At 48.3% G+C, this 17614-nt stretch overlaps 1 protein-coding gene across 1 annotated transcript in view; it reads right to left on the bottom strand.

The window, feature by feature from the left end:
• Nucleotides 1-6291, bottom strand: part of SORCS3 (sortilin related VPS10 domain containing receptor 3) — a 311885-nt gene extending 305594 nt beyond the window's left edge. Inside the window, exon 1 of the mRNA XM_049810209.1 lies at nt 5641-6291. Within this exon, the coding sequence (XP_049666166.1) occupies nt 5641-6249 (609 nt within the window). The 5' untranslated portion in view covers nt 6250-6291. The remainder of the gene's footprint in view (nt 1-5640) is intronic.
• Between the last annotated feature and the right edge of the window lie 11323 nt (nt 6292-17614).

Below are 17614 nucleotides of genomic sequence, written 5' to 3'. Positions count from 1 at the left end.
CAGGGAATCTGCCAGCTTCACAGGATCCACAAGCAACATCAAGGCTCATCCACTGGACATCAACCTGACTTTGCAATGAAACCAGGCTGGAGAGAAATAACCCCAAAAATATTTTCCAGACACCTTCTTCCTGCTCTACTGACTCAACACAACCATAAAAGCAATTGTCATGCAAGAGTTTAATTTTTATTTCCCCACCTTCTATTTGAATATTAATTAAAAATGGATTGGCAAAGTCCTGGAGAAGGACTTCGGTGACAAACTTCATTACTAAAGGTAGTGGAGAAGTGGTAATGCGTCAAGACATTGTGACACAGCCGGCCCACCTTCAATGGCAACGAGACCACAACCTAGCCAAAAGCCATTTGAGAAAGAAACGGTCTAGAATAGCAATTAAAATATCTACCAAATGCAGTACAATGAATATGATTGCTCTGTCACCATCTTGCACTCCAGGAGTAAACATTTTAGACTGAAATCCAACTGGACTGTTGGAGCAGTCACCCATGGCTGACAAGTAAATGCAGCATTGCCTGTGTAAAGATTCATTTTCTCCCCTTCCACCCTCCCAAGCATAGCAGTCTCTTTGGAATTGCAAATATTGCCCATCTCGTTCTGCCCATCACACACTGCATTGCTAGGCATCTTAATGAAAAACTACCTGGCACACAGCAAGCCCATCAGCCTCCCCAGTTTGCAATTCGCCATGGGAGTGAGTAATGTCTCAGCATCAAACCACCAGTACATTAGCAGATCACACCAGAACACTGCCAACAGCATTCAGAAGAATCATTCCCGGAAGAGACAGGCTTCGCTGCGAGAACTTGTACAACCTGCTTTTCACTGCCAGCCCTCGGAACTTGCACAGGGTAAAGGAAGAGGATCAGCGGTAGCAGAGGGAAAAGAATCGCGCAAGCCCATTCAGAGCAGGGTTGTTACCATCAGATCATGTCTATGTCAGTCTCGAAAATCTCCAAAGAGAGAGGTTCCCAAAACTTTCTGGTGCCTTGCCGCACTGCTTTCATTGAGAAGAAACTCTTCCTAATGTCCAATCTGACATATGTTGTGGCTGTTGCCACATGTTAATTCCTCTTCAACCATAAGATAAGCCCCATCTTCTTTCTAACTCTACTTCAGGTGGCAGTAGGCTACTGTAGTACTATTAGCCTCCTCTGTACCAGAGTCTTGTCCCAAAGACATCTCATATTCCCAGACCTGGAGTGAATCTCACAACCACGTTAATTCTAGAGATGACAGCCACAGGCTGACTGGACCTCTGGACAAAACAGTGTAGCATGGCTGACAAGTCAAAACAAGGCCCCAGCCCTGTCTTTCACCAGCTCTGATCCTGCCTTCCCCAAGTTTCAGAGCCTAGATCATAGTCTAAGCATCAGTGCAGTTGTGTGGTCTGCACAAGTAGCAGCTATACCACTTGGGCAGACTATACTTCTCCGGGTTTATCTTCTGCACTGCTGCACTGCACCGAGATAAAAACATGCACTGCTGACACTTTTCCCATAGTATGAAAAATCCAAACCCTAGGATCATACAGGAACTTGGCCTGGCTGAAGCAACCTGCAATATTGCACATGCCTTAGACAAATGCCCTCTCCTGCTTTTCCTGTGGCATTATAGCACATTTCTTCATCTTTATGTCCAAAGTTTGCCTCTGGCTACTAGAAAGGCCTGTAGAGATGTGATAGCTAAAGCACACTCTGATCATAAGCTGAGGCCTCTCCATAGAAAATGTCTTCTAGAGGTTAAAAGAAAGCTAAAAATGCGCATATTTGCTTTTTATATTGAAAAAAACCCACCCAGAACACCACGGAATTTGCAGTACTTCCATCGTGGAAAAAGCAGGGGCAGAATTAAGTACTTCCTATAAACAGCTACATTCATCAGAGTGACAACTCTGAAACCTAATGACAACAGTCCCCGTTTACCATTCCACTGGTGATCATATCAGAAGAGCAATCTGAGTAAGTGTGTTTTATCCACTGTAGCTTGTTGAAATCTCTTGAAAAAACTATTGTCAAGAAACAAGATAGCAAGATTTAAAGCTGTAACAGCATTAAAGGTGCTGCTACTTATTTTTGGAGGTCCTTATCCTAGAAATCAGGAAGAGAAAGGAAGGAAGAAGGATAATCTGACGAATCAGATCATCTTCACAGGAAGGTTGGAGAGAGCATCTGGTGAGTAGAACGAGGACAAATTTCACGCAATAACATAACCACTAGAGAGATGGAAAACAAGTATAGAGGATACAACTGCTCACGGAATGGCACATCTGCACACAGTGTGTGTTCAGAGAGGAATGGCTTTGAAAAAAGAATGGCTTGCAGATCTTCTGGGAATAATAGTAGTTTTCACTAAAAATTCTTCTTCCTTCAGAAAAGCCTTAGCCAGAAAACATTTTATCTGATCTCTACCAGGTCCCTGAACAGCTTCAGTGACCTCAATAAATGCTTCTATTAGGGCAGACTGATACTTGAAGCCCAAGTCTCCTTTTTCTAGTATCAGACACACTGAGTTAAGCCAAGTCCCCTTCGCAATAACACAGAGAACACAAACCTCATTTCTACACAGAACAGTATTTTTGCATTTTCCTAACAATTTCCACTTGAAGATCTTCAGGTATTGTACAAAGCAGAAATGAATTCTGCTCCACACCACCACTTTGTGGTAGCTAAGTAGTAGTATCCTCATTTAACATGGAAGAGGAGATCCAGAGAGGTTAATTGTCTTTCCTAAGGTCACAGAAAACGCTTCTGGGCAGGACAAATCAGAGAACCCAAATTCCCCGATCTCACCAGCCTTCTGCCTCTATCCTAATCCTGACCTCACTATCTGCAAATGGAGAAAACAAAAGTTTGTTGCCTGGAAGGGATTATTTTTTAATAAGTTAAATTGAGATTTGAGGGACATGGGAGAAAAGGGGGATAGGAGACAGAGGGGAAGTTGCTCTTAAAATAATTTTAAAAAACCACAGGAGGTTTTTAACATTCTAGGTAACAGGACATGCAGCAGCTGCAAAGATCTCCCTTTTGTGGAGCGTCTGTAGATCTGTATGTCCCAGTAAAAACCTGATTTTTTTATTACCATGCTTTCCTCTTCTTTGCAAATCCATCCAGTTGTTAGGAAACCCCCACCACTAATGTCTGATTTGAAACACACTGCTTCATTGCATGAAATTTGATTGATTGTGGGTTTAATACAAAAAAAAAAAAAAAAAAAAAAAAGCCAAAGCTACTGCTTTGGTAGCCTGAAAACAATAGCATACAGACATGTCCCACCTGCTCTCCTAGGTCATCTGGCATAATCATGACACATGAGTTAATATCTTTTGTCCATTTTCAATACACTTCCCTGCTGCTTTACGTCTACTGTGACCTAAGAAAATATATGCTTCCATGCGAAAGAGTGGGAACCAATGTGGCTGACAAAAGAAGCCACGCTGTTTCCCTGAGTGACCTTGGGCAATTTGCTTGATGTTCCTGTGCCACAGCCACCCCAACAGTAGAATTAGGTAAAAATGAACCGCAGCAGAAAAACAGGCATTGGATTCAACCTTCTCTGCTAACAAATGAAAGGACCGAGGTTCGAGCATTTAACTTTCCCTCTACACTGTTTAAAAAAACCCACAACAATTAATCACTGAATGCAGTGTGTTTTCTCCAGGACACGGGAAAGAAAAAGTCCCCAGATGCTAAACCTCATATTAGAAAAATCACTCAAAGATAACGCTAGTATTTATTAACATGCTTGCTTTTCCTTCCTACAAACGCTGTACTGGCAATAAACACCAGTCTTTTGCTTTTGCTTGTGCTTTTGAGTTTGAAGCTTTCAAAGCATGGTATCTTGAGGTGCAAAATCTTAATGGAAAGTTGTGAACAATCGAGACGTTTCCCTTTATTACCCTTCTCGGTCACCTGGAGTTAAAGAATAAAGTAAACTAGTTATTTAATGGCATATTTCTGTAAAAGAAACAAAAGAAGGAGGGGGAATTTTGTGGAAATCACTTTCTGACCTGCACTTTAGAAAAAACCACCCTTTCTTTCCCCTGCAAATGCCTACAGAATCAGTTTTCTCCGCTACTTTAACCAGAAATACTCAAAACTATTGGAAATCTATGCTGGGAAGGGATGGGGGGATGGGGTGGGGGGGTGGGGTCTTAGCTTCTTTTACTCAACACCCCTTGATTTAGGACCGAAATGAAACAAAAGAGAGGGCATATAGGTTGTTTTCTTCATGACATGCCATGTTATATTAAAAATAAATAATCCTAGAGACAAACATAGTGCTGAAATATACCATGCAGCTGTTTTCTCTTGAATGTTTGCTTTCATCTTTAATGAGAGTGGAATTCATGTTTGGCAAACACAACTGCCTTTAAAAAATTGGTTAAATCAAAGTAACATCCACATTGCTGTCAGAATTATTGCCTAAGTAATAACAAATAGAGAAAAAAAACTTCCAGTCAAAAAAAATAAAGAGGTGGTTGAATTGCACATTATGAAGCTATAGTTGATGCATAGGTAGATAGATAGACAATTTGCTTTTTAATGACTAGTAACTTTCATGAAGAATGTATCTGAAAATCCAGCCAATCTGTTTTATGCTGTTAATTGCTTTATGCCCATTTCCAGTAGTGGCAAAACAATAAAAGAGGCATTTGCAAGGCAGCGACAAGCTATAATAATCAGAATAATGGGAATATTGTCACCAGACATAAAAGGTTTCCTGGAGTCCTTTAAATTACACCTGTTCTCAGACTTTACATCAGAGTGGAAATAGTATTTCTGATACCAAGTTAAAAGAAAATTGAAGTTCTGTTCACAGCCATCTGCTGGGCATTGCAAAGCAGAGTGTGAGGGAGGGCCCTGCACTATCACGGCACGACGGCATGTGGGCTTTTGGGACACCCCCCACATGCACGCACGGTCCCCACAGACTCTCAGGGACACCCCAGTGACCCGTTAGTACTGACTTCGGGGAGAGGGCATGCGATGCCATCGATTTTTTTATAAACTTTTCACTGTCCTTGTGCGACCTGCCTCCTTTCAGAGCCCCTCAGCGTGCTGTGGGGCTTTCCAGCCCTTACCGAATCGGTGGGATCTCTCTCGTCGCCAGCATGCAGAGCGGGGAACAGGAGGGCTTCTCCACCGCCCCGGTACATCGTTCCTGCCCTGGCACAGGGGCAGCGAAGCGTGCCGAGCTGTATATTACAAATGCGGAGGCAGAGAGCAAGGGAACCCGGCCGTGCGGGCACATGGGACGGACTGGAGCGGGGAGCCGGGGGTCCTCCCTGCGCAAGGGAGAAGGCTCCGGCCAGCCCGGCCCCTTTGGCGGCGCTCCGGCCGCGCTGCCCCGGCGACCCCAGCTCTGCCTTCGGGGGCGGGGGGAGAAAAGCGTTCCCATTCTCCTTCACCTCTCCCCGGGAAAACTTTTCTCTTCTTCGGCGGCCATCGCTTCGTGTCCCCCCTCCCCCCGGCCATAAGGGCGAGGTGCCCGCCAAGCGCCCCTCTCCTCCCCGCACCCCCGGCCGCAGCGGCAGGCGCGGCACCGTCCCGCCCGGCGGCTGGGCGTGCGGCCCCCTCCCCGCCAAACCCAGCCGGGTCGGGGCGCCGGGGCGATACTCACGCTGCTGTTGTGCCCGGACCAGTGCACCATGGCTTGGTTGTGCGCCGCATCCCCGGTGAGCGCGAAGGTGGTGCTGCCCAGCCGCGGCTCCTCTGCCCCTCGCAGCCGCGCCGCTCTCCCCTCCTCCGGCGGCCCGCGGGGCTGAGCCCGGCCGCCGCGCTGCCCCTCGGCCGCGGGCACCCCCCGGCTGCCGCCCGCCGGCAGCGCCCGGCGCCCCTCGCTGCTCCGCCGGGTCCGCGGCGCCGCCGGGCCCCGGCCCCCGGCCGCGCCGCCGCCCGCCCCCGCCGAGCGGAGCGCCGCTCCCCGCGGCCCCGCGCGGCCCCCCGGCTCCCCGCCCGGCAGCGGCTCGGCGGCGGCCGCCGCCCCGGCCGAGCCCCGCGCTCGGCCGCCCGGCCGGCTCCGTAATCCTCGCGGCGGCGGCGGCGGCGGCGGCGGCTGGCGCTGCTCCTGCCTAAGGCGAGACGAGGAGGACGGCCAGGAGGGCGATGGAGACGAGCAGGATCTGCAAGTTATTTCGGCGCCGGTGCAACACCAGGAGAGAAGTAAGAGCCATGTCCAGGCGAGGAAGACGGCGTGGCAGGTCGGAAAGCAGTTAGTCCCCTTCTCCATGCCTTTGCGGAGCGAGTCGGGGGGCTTGGAGAGGGAGGGGGGACGAGGCGCTGCGCTTAGGGCTTTTTTTTTTTTTTTTTTTTAAGGAGAAAGGGGCCAGATTCTAATTATAATAATTATTATTTGCAAAAGGCTCCTCTTTCTCTCGCTCTCCTTCTTTCTCTTCCCCCTTTCTCAGCCTCTGAGACGATGACCAGGAAAAAAAAAAAAAAAAAAAAAAGAAAAAAAAAGGAAAGAAGGAAAAAAAGAAAAAAAAAAAAACTCTCTCCCCGGTAGTTGGATTCTGTTCCCTACTGTTGGTGGATTTTTTTTTTTTTTTTTTGAAAAGTGCTTTTCAGTGAAACTGTTCACGTTCAAGGATTTGATCAAGTGAGAGGGTAACACCACACGGGGGGAGGAGCCCCGAGCCTTGCCAAGCCGCCGCCGCCGCTGAAATACACCACCGAGTCACCAGCCGCGCTGCGCCGCGCCGCGCCGCCGGGGGCCGGGAGCGGGGCCGGGGGCGGGAGCGGGACACCGCGCCGCACCGAATCAGCTGGAGCATCACCCAGCCTTTTCTCCTGATTTGGTATGTGTGCTCCTGCCTCAAACAAAGCAGCCGTCATTCGCTCGTTCTCCTGATGTGTATTTACATATACTCGTGTTTACGGCGCTGGATATGTATATATGCATAGATACACCCTGTATATATATATGCACGCGTGTGTGTGCACAAGGGCTGGGTATGGGAAAGGGGCACAAGGCAACGCAGCTGGGATGAGTGGCTCCTGCGTGACTCCCCGTGTGCAAGAGCGTACCCACGGCCTCGGCCATCCGGCAGCACCGCTCCAGAGCCGGCTCCGGGCATGTGGATGTGCCCGTCCCGAGCGGAGCCTGCCGGCCGTGGGAACCCGCGCGTGTGCGTGGGAATCCCAGCAACCTTGCCACCGTCCAGGAAGGGAGACTAGCAGGATTTATTGGGGGGGGGGGGGGGGGGGGGGAGAGAATAGCCAAGAAAGGGCAGTATCTGCAGGCAGCTCACTGCAGCAGTATCTCGGGACCGTGTCGGGAGGAAGGAGCGAGGGAGATGTATTTCTTTAGGTCACGGCAGCGCAGCGCTCCCGCTCCCATCGCAGGGATGCGACACTTCCCCCGGGCAGGACCACCCGCCTTCTGCCGGCAAAGCCCAAGGAGCCTTTGCAGCTTCAGCCCCCGGACAAGGTGTGAGTCATCGCACGGTGCGAAGGGGAGAGGGCAGGCTGCCGCCTCCCGCGGCTGCGGGGCGTCCCCCATCCTTGCGGGGGTCACCCCTGTCGTAGCCAGCCGTGGCCGTGCCGCGTCCCTCCGGAGCGATTCATTGCAGCAACACGTCGGCACTTTCTCTTCAGAGTAAACCCACGGCCGACCTTCCCCCGTTCCTCCTCCTCCCTTTGCAAAGTGTCAATAATTAGCGTTTTGTTCATCGTCCCACCCTCCCGCTTACCACATCGGCCATTCTTGGCCGTCTAAGGACGGATCCACCAACTACACGGCTCTCTCCCCGCCGCCTCTCCCCCTCCACCGCCAGTCCCCGAGCGGGGACGGCTCAACAGTTTCTCCCGCCTAACGTGGGTCTTCCAGCCCGGCGGGATGCTGAGGGTGCGAGGGACGGAGAAAGGATCGGGGACGGCCCTGCCCGCGCTGGGCGAGCGCTGGGCGAGCGCTGGGCTTTCCTCGCCGGCCGATGCCCCGCTCGTAGCCACCTCCTGCTGCAGAGCGTCTGACTCGGGCTGGGGCGGGCTGCGCAGCCCGGCTGCCGCCGGGGAGGGCGAGAAGCGAGTTGGAGGAGGGAAGAGGGGACCGCAAACACCGCTGGCTGTTGCAAACGGTGGAGCTCTCGCTAAATGGCTGTCCTGCAGGAGCGAAAAGAGGGGCCGTGGCGTCAGCCGGTTTGCAGAGAAAAGCGCTAACAGCTCCGGGGGAGGGGGGGGGGGGCAGCTGAGCGAGCCGGTGCCCCGTGGGGTACCCACGGGCACGGCCCTGCCCACGAGCCGCAAATCCCGACGCAGAGAGGGAAGGTGGGAGGTGGGGGCAGGGGAAGCAAATCACCCGCCCCCAACCCAACGGATGTTATTTCTGGCTTGGAATCGGCTCCTTCTTAAACTACGCTGCCAAAATGTTTAGGAGATGACATTTCATTTGTGTGGGAGCAGTGACGTGGGCCTCAGCCAGAGCTGATCCATAAAAACGCGGGCGTGGGGATTGCACAAGTTACACACACCTGTGGCAGGCGTTGTTGCGCACAGACTGCACCCTCCTGCCGCTTGTAAAGGAACAACATGGTACGGGGAACGAGAAGGACCTCAACTCTCTCCCTAGATCGACCGCTGCGAGAACGGCGTCCCCAGGTACGTGGCATCAGCAGCACACGTGCCACCCCTGGATCCTGCCGTTGCTATGCACTGTGAAGGGATGCACTGCCCACCTAATGCCGTCCTCCTACAGTGAGGCTGCAGCTGTGACACACAGAACTTGTGCTTATGTTATGATTAAAGTTTCTCCAGTCCTTCTGGACCCAGCAGCAGCTCATTGCTGCTCCTGAAGATCTCTGCATGTCCAGAACCCCTGTCACCACAAAGTAAAAGCTACCGTGGGGCTAGCAATTGCCATTGTGCAGGCCACCCAGTCCCGTTTATCTTCTTAGCCTTGCTGGACACTGTTTAAGACCTAGTCCTTGTTCACACCTAGATCAGCCACTCATTTGTGCAGCAGCATCTAAAAGCCCACCTTCATGACTAAAGCCCACCCACACCAAGACAGGACTTGTGGACACGTCTCTTCTCCCAGATCCGGCCAGACCAAGGCATTGCTTTGTGTCCACCACATCGCTCTTTGTCACAAGAGCCCAGCTGTGCTGGACACGGCACAGAATGTGATGGGCTTCATGCACAGGTGTGTTTACCAAGACTTGTTTTAGGGCAGCAGTTTCGTCACCCCAGGTCTTTCCTACCCTGCAGACTGAAGAGCTGTTACTTGCAACTGAAGTCACCCTCTGTGAATATCATCCACACTCAGGGACAATCCCAGACATTCAGCTCGTACTGTGTCAGCAAGATTACCCCAGGCCCTCATTTCTCAGACAGATACCCACAGGAAGGGCTAGGGTTTCTAAAGAAGAGCCTCGAAACCCTTCATCAGTGCCTGCTTATTACTGTTAAATAATAGGATGCACGGCCCAAGTCCCACTGATGATGGGGGACTGTCTATTAAAATCTCCCTGCTCCGGATCTCCCGGCCCTTAGCAGAGGCCTCAGGGCCAAGGAGTGAAGCAGCAGTGCTCTCTAATCCCTTTCCTTCTCTGGAAGACAAAGGTAACATGAGCAACACCCCCATCTCCTGCACGACTCGCGAACTGCGTGCCCATCACCAGCACACAGAAAAGGGGCTTTTCCAGTTTGTATCATCCCCATTGCAGGAATACCAGGTTTGCTACAAAACCTGGCCTCTTGCATGACACAGTGACAGTGAGGGTGTCATCTGACAGCCCTAGATTTGCACAGTCTGTAGCCAAGAATAGAAATGGAATAATCCAACACAGTATCCATTACAGGCTGTTTTAATCCCTGGTCTAATCCATTACAATCTGCTTTAATCCCTACCCAGCTGCAAACATCCATTCAAAGAAGCAGGGGTTGGTGTTATATTCTGTTGGACCATGTTGATTTTTAATTGATGTAAGGCAACCATATGCCGTAACACCAGGCAATGCAGTAGATTTCTAAGCAAGCAAGCAAGTAAATGTTCTGGAAGGCAAATTGTGGCAGAAATATAAAGTAGCAGAACATGCCTATAACCAAGGGGGAGCTGGGTTCAATTAAGGAGAGAAAGACAATTGGGGGAGTTTTGTTTGCTTGAAGAGGATGATTTGAATGGAAGTCTAATGACACTATCTAAAGAAAGAAACAAATAGAGCCTGGCAATCATTTCATGCCAAAGCCTTCTAAAGCAGCATTGATCACTTGGGGTTTTCTGGTCGGTTTGGGGGTTGTTTTTTTTTTTTTCTATTCTGTGACTTTGATTTGGAAAAAAAAATTAAACCAAAAAGTTAACTCCTATCACACATATCGATAACTTCATCCATATCGATAAACTCCATCACTACCTCCACTGCTGGTTGTAGACCTGCTCCCCAGTACCCCCATCCCTTCTGTTTTGCCCAGCTCTGCTCATCATTGCTCCATGCCCCTCTCCTCCTGCAGGACTGCACATACCCAGGCCTCCCGGAGGCCCAGAGTGTGTCTCCCACTCACTATCATCCCAGCAAATTTCTCAATGGGATCTGGGACCTTACTTGCTGGAACCTGAAAGAAAGAGGTGGGAGTTGGGGAAGAGATCATAAGAAGAAAATTTAGAGTTGGAAAAAATATAATGCCCCAGCTACATGGCACACTCCTCACACATATACACCCTCCCCTGAAGGTCTCCTGCACTACTCGAGCCCTGCCAAGGGAGGAAATCCCACATGTACTAAAAGAAAAATCAATGCTTGCTTCACTTCACTTTAACCTATTTATTATGTGTGAGACCAGTCACTGGAAAACAAAGCAGCTCTGTGATAATGCTGTCTTGTTTACTAAGGAAAGGCCTGAATCTACCTAAACAAAAATCATTAAAAGCTGAAGTGTCCCTTTATCCTCAGACTAAATATCACCTGCAGGCAGGGTCCCCACCATTTCTGCTGGTACAGTACTACCTCCTTTATGGGACAGATTTTCTCCTAGCACAGTCAGTCAGGGTGTGCAGTAGACAGTCTGCCTCTGAAGCACAGCAGGCCCATGGCAGGGAGCCTTTATCATTGCCAGACTTGCTGCAAAGCTCCTAAACAGGCACTGCAAAAAACCAACAGCACACATGCTGCAAGGTATCTAGCGCCTGCACTAAACGATGAAGTCGGAGTCCAGCAGCCCAGCTCACAAGCATGCAACATGGGTACCACGTACCAGCATGCCAAGGGAAGCGTTTTACACATCCCGGGTCATGGGACAGTGGTGGGACAATTTGACCACAGCTGATCTTGGAGCAGGGTTCTCACGAAGTGGTGGGTCCCCTCAGCGCATCACAGCACCACTATCCTCTTGATCAACACCATCTACATAATGCCCCAGAGCAGGAGAGGGTGCCACAGGCCACACTGGAACTGCAGCAGGTAGAGGCTTAGCAGAGTGAAGAACCACTTCTGCAGATCTCACCCTCAGGCTCAGAACTTCACCAGCGTGAGCAGATGCAATGCCAGGTTTGGTGACCAACATGTCTGCATCCCTCCTTTTTATTTTTTCTATCCAAACACCATGTCTGTGGGAGACAGAAGAGCCCCTTTCAGTCAGGAATGCTCAGACAGCTCCACCACCTTCACCCACTGCTAAGGCTGCCCAAAACGTGCACAGCCTGCACAGCGCAGCTGAAGGACTTCATGACACACAGAGAAGGCAGAGGTGTTTCGAATGTTCTCGGGAGATTCTGCAGGTTTTAGATCATGCTCCTAGTTAATGTTGGGTTCTGATGTTGGTCCTAAAGTCAAGATAAGAAAATCCCCTTCTGCTGATAATCAGCATCATCAGGAACACCAAAGAGCTTATCAGCATGGAATGAGTACATGGATTTGCAGCATATACAAAGATAAATTGTGCAGCTTACAAGATCACTGTGTTGAATTCACTGTATACTGCAGGTTGCATGTATTTCTATCTTGGAGACCCCAGTCAGAAATATAGGATCCTCTGCCTCCCACATTTCAAATTATCCAGGGCCACAGTAAGTTCCTAGATTTTCAGAAGCATTTGCCAAGTTTTTGAAAGTATGCTCCTGAGCATCACTTTGAAAGCTCTAGGTCAGGACATTCAAACCTGCAACCCCTCTTTGTCTTCTGAATTCAAAGAGCTCGTCTAAAAAGCTGGGTCCAACTGTGGCACGTATAATGAAGAGAGGCATAATCATGGCTTAAGATGTTATAATATCCAAGAACATGCTACGAGTACTAAGATACCCCATTCAGAGAAAATCTGATTAAAACCAGGGAATGTGACTAATATTCACATAGTCATTGATTGAGAAAGAGTAAATGATCCTCATCTCCCTTCCTGTCCCAAGGTATGCCTCCAGGTTCTCCAGGTTCCACGGAGAAAAGGAATCCTCCTAACTGTTAGACATTTTGTGCACCTCTCATCAGCTTTTCATTTTTGATTGTTAATGAAGCCTCATGTCTGTGATTGTTTAGGAGTGGCTTTTGCTGCTGAGAAGCAGAGCCACAAATCCCGCCTTGCTGTGCAAAGAGAGTCTTTGCGAACATGAAACTTCCCCTCTGCTTGTTCCACTCCTTCCCTAGGGCACAGTGGGATCTGGAAAGGTTCTGGTCTTCTCTTCTAGACACTCACAAGAGGACAACAGTAGCTACAGCTACCGTGATTTCAGGGGCATGAAGCTGTTTGAACAGGGCAAGGTTTAGCACAAATAAACTTTTGGTAGAAGGAAAGCACAGCACTAAATCTTGCCACCTCTTGCTGCTGGGTAAATGCCCTTCAAACACCCTTCCCGTTGTGCCAGGAGAAGAGGTATCCATCCTTAGCCACTGTGCCTGCTGGAAGGAAACAGTTACCATCCAGTTCAGCCCTGCTGCCTGAGCTGTTCAGGTGACTCGCATTAACAGTCACCAGCCAGTTAAAGCATTTCAGCTATTCCTTATTTTGACTGAAACAGGTTTGGGATAATGGAAGAGCTCAGCTGGCATATCTGAAGGTGTAGTAAAATAGTAGTTGAACTACTGAACTATCAGAGTAGGACTTGTCCCTGTGACCCAAGCATACTTCATATTTAAGCACAGGCTTTGAATTAGGGTTTAAAACCCACCAGATTTCACTAGTCACTAAGGTGAGACCATTTCAGAAGTGACTAGCATTTATACAACCCTCAAAAATACGGATCTTGAGAGGTCACATAATTTACTTTTCTCTGAAACAGACTCAACTGCATTTAAACCAAAGTACAGTACAATGTGAAAATCACAGCTAAAATAATAGGATGACACTCAGTTAAAAGGGAGGGATTTTTGGAAGATGTTAAATCAGCCAATGTAAAGCAAATTGTGCTCTACCCGACTCAAGCTGTCCCTCCTCACCCTGCATTGTGGTGGAAGGCGTGTTGCTGGACCCCATCCCTCCATCTTCCCAACAATCCCACTAAAAAGATATCAACAGCTAGTGGCTTGAGGCAAGAGAAAGAAATGGAAAATATCCCATATTCATCCTGTATCCTGATGGGACTCCTCAAGACCCTATAGTCTCTCCTGCCCTGAACATCTCCTTAGGCTCCAGATTTCAAGGCTTCACATGGCTTGCAGGCTCAACAAAGTCATCTGCTCCCACTTCAGTTCAAAAAGATTATATTTCCATGATTCCCAAGCACCTGCTGGCTGCAATCCTATTTACAGACCAATCATTGAAGAAACAGCAAATATTATCAGATGTAACTAAAGTTGTGTGGGGTGTGCAGTATTAGTGGTATTTTCCCAGTCCCCACCAAGGGATGCTACCATCTGATTTTTGTTTGACACAGATTTCCCTTCTAGAGGAGCCCTAGGACTGTCTTATTGCAGCGATCGCTGTTATGATCCAAAGACTGCAACAGTGACATCCCTCTTAAGCCCATTAAGGAGTAATTGGCCCTTCAGTGCTGTACTACTGGCTGTAAACCAAAGTCCCCATAAGGCCACAAGTCATACAACACAAACCGCAGCTAAGGGGATAGCTTAGGAACATGTCACTGACCAGAGATGACCATGCCTTCTCCCGGCATTCCCATGCAGCACAGTGCTAGCTCCCAGGGCAACCAGATAATGCTTCCTCAGCAATCCCAGCAGACTCGCTTCCTCCCCTAGTCCGGGGGAGAAGCCCCCAGGGAAGAAATTCAAAGGACTTAGTAGCATCAAATAAAGAGCGACACCAAACATCAGCCACATCCAGGTCCCCGCAGACTACTGGCAAAAGAAACAGCAACAACCCACAAATCCACAAGGAGGGAAAACTTCCTTGATAGTCTCCAGCCAACCATATACTGCACAGGAGATGTTTTAGAAAACTCTGCTGTAGAAATCAGAAACAAGACAGAAAAACAACACAAACTGCCTTTTCCCACCCCACAGAGCGCGTACAGGAAGAATGAAGCTGCTGTGGTCAGTGAGTGACACAGAAACAGTTCTCTACAATTAAGACTTTGCTCTCACCTCGGGTACTTTTTCCACTTTGTATTCTCTTCCAGACAAATCTTTCCCTCTTCCACTCTCCCCTCCCCCCAAGCTTGAGAGAGACCTAGAAGGGGAAGGAGCTGTTTTTGTTTCTTCTCTACTTAAGCTAAATCCAAAGCAATTTGTGTGTGTGTGCACGCAGCGGCAGAATTTTCTTAGCAAGCTGGAGAAACAAGTCTGGCAGGGACCCCAGCTTTGATGGTGGGACTTCGCAGGAGGATGTTCAACCTGACACAGCTTGGTGCTGTTTTCTCTCCCACAACAAACACTACCTTTTAAGATTCTCACCTATTGCTATTTCCTTCCCTTCTTTTAAGAACAACCCCGAACAAGAGAGAAATTGAACTACAGCACTGAGGAAAGACTTTATACTAGTCAGCATGAACGGAAGGGTGTATATTTAGTGGGGAAGAACAAAACAAAAAGGAAGTATTAATACAAAGAAAAATAACACAGAACTATACCAGCAAGCACCTGGCTGTAGGCAGGAGTTTCCTACCAAGCCAGTCCTGGCAGTTCCCCATATGTCCCATGCACTGATTCAGCAACAACTTATTCCTAAAAGGAGCCAGGTTGAATCAAACCTCATGTAAAAAGAGTTTGAAACGTTCTGAAAGGGGGAATCTCAGGCAAATTTATGCTCCCAACACCTCTAAAACAGGAAGTAGGACAAAACTAAGTGGCAGCTATTACAGCCTTTGCTAGACTGTCTTAGATGATAGCTTCCACTCACAGGGGACTAACTGAAGTTTCACACAACCACGGGAAATAAGAAAACATAATACTGGCCCCATGAAGAGAACAACATGTAACCCACACACAGTGTAATGCATGCTCAGTAGTGGGCTGGCAAAGGCCAGGCATCACTGCTTTATGCACTTCCATGATGCAAATGCTAATTACTAACTTAATAATCATTTAAACTCTAGCAACACCTAGAGTTCCTATCAGGCTCCAGGAAAAGGCCTGCAAAGGCAGCAAAGAGACAATCCCCACTCTGAAGTCTAGATTATGACTTGCAGCCAACACACAAGTTCACTGCCTTCAGACAAGAGTGCAAATGAGAACAGCTAGGGAGACTGATCTTCATAAAATAAAAATACTGCTGGGGTAATTCAGGGAGTTCATCTGGAGAGGGAGGAGGAACAACCTGCACAGGCATTTTGTGTAACGCAGAAGAATGCAGCAGGCCAACGGGTGCGCAGGTGGAGGAGCCAAAACCCTTCACTCCCCATGCCTTAAAAGAGCACCTGACCACAACATTTGTCATTCCAAACACAGAGTATATTTATTCTGTGTTCTACTAAGTGATTTAACAGCTTCCTTCTCTTGGTGGTAGTTTAGATCTATTCCTCAGCTTTGTTACAGATGTCCAGGTTCCAGTGCAGGACCACAGAGACCGCTCTTGCCATTCTCCCTTTTCGGAATCTGTCCAACACTTGGCAATCTTAGGGGTACTCTGGAACTGAAAAGCAATCTCAAAAGGGTTAAAATTCAGGGACACAAATGAAAATGCAATAAATTAGTCTGGTACATAAAAGATCCTCATGCTTATAATGCAATCGGCAAGGGTTGAACATTTTTCCTTGGGCTTACTCTACTCCATTACTGCAATAACGCATGGTAATATAGTTAGCATTGATTTGCCGCAAGGTACATGTACTACATCTGCAAGCTAACAGGGAAAAAGGAGGGAGTCTCTTCCCTTGAAAGGCTGGAATTACTTAATTATCTAAGGAAAATGACATGCAGATTTAACAGCACAGGGAAGTGCTAGGACTGACTTCCCCCATTCCCAAAGAATACAGAATAATACTTCTCTGCTACGTGATCTCAATGCAAAGCAAACAGTCCTGGTTTGTTATTATTAATTACCCCGGCTCCTATCACTGGAATTCAGAGGTGTTGGTACTTCGCATCACCCCCAGCTATGCTTGCTATTCATAAATCACAGAGAGGAGTTGCCAGGAGAGGAGAGGAAATACCAAAGGAAACTCATAAGCATCTCTAAATAGACAGCTGCTGTTCAAAGAGGCTGCAGTCCTCTGCACAGAGTCAGATGTAAACCAGTATTAGTGTTACGAGACAGCAGGAGATATATGCCAAAAGTGGGCAGGCAAGACAAGGAAGCAAGCATTGAGGCAGAAAAGGTGAAGGAAAACAGATGGCCGGAGGGATTAACCTTCCGTCTTCACATCCACAGGTTAGATCAGATCAGATGGTCTGATAAAAGCTGAAAGGCACTATTATAATTATTAACCTGTAAGGGGTTGACTGTAGTCCAAACAGAGATAGAGGTGATAGTTCTAGTGGTCAAACTAGCACTGATTTTCCCTTCAAAGCCTGGAGCTAATAATTCAAAGCCTCTTTCCCAGTTTTCCATCTGTAAAATGGAGCTGAAATTGCCTCATCACTTCAAAGGCTAAGTTCTGAACAGGGTTTCGGCCATCCCATGCCTCCTACCCCTTTATACAATTATATGTTCCACAGAAACCATTCACTCTCCTGCTCCTCACAATAGCTCTGCTTGAACTACTCTTCCTTTTTAGAGGGCTGTCCTGAGTAAGGAATTGAGAAACATAAGCTTGATACCCGAGGGATTTCTCTCAGCTCAGTTACTAGACTGATGACCACACTTTCTGACTGAGACCACTCACTTGCCTCCTGGCTGGCAACAGGACAACACTGAATCAGATCAGGGTGAAAAAAGAGGTTGGGGGCACCTGGACCCCACTTTATCCCAAGATAGAACATGCTCTCCACAGTTTTATTGACTCTTTTTTAGGTTCATTTCAAAGTTAGAAACAGTTGAGACTTGAAAGCAAGGTTTGTTGGAAAGGAATGGTAGCTTCTCATAGATCACTTAAGGTACCTTGAGAAAAGGAGGAGCTTAAAGGCACACAAACCCTTCCTTTGGCCACACATCATTGCCAGTTCAGTTTTCTTATTTTGAGGAAAGGTTCTTCCCCTCTTTTTTCCTTTCTACCTTTTGCAGTTTAACCCAGAGAAACTAGATTTCAGGGCGGGGGTGTTCTTTTTCCATTGTGGAGTGTGTGTGTTTTCATTTTCCTCACACTGCATCTTTTCAATACTTCTTCACCCCTGATAGCT

This window comes from Accipiter gentilis, chromosome 9 (assembly GCF_929443795.1).
Source record: "Accipiter gentilis chromosome 9, bAccGen1.1, whole genome shotgun sequence".
Classification (NCBI taxonomy): domain Eukaryota; kingdom Metazoa; phylum Chordata; class Aves; order Accipitriformes; family Accipitridae; genus Astur; species Astur gentilis.
Note: the sequence above shows the minus strand (reverse complement) of the source record. Positions and strands in the feature narration are given on the sequence as shown.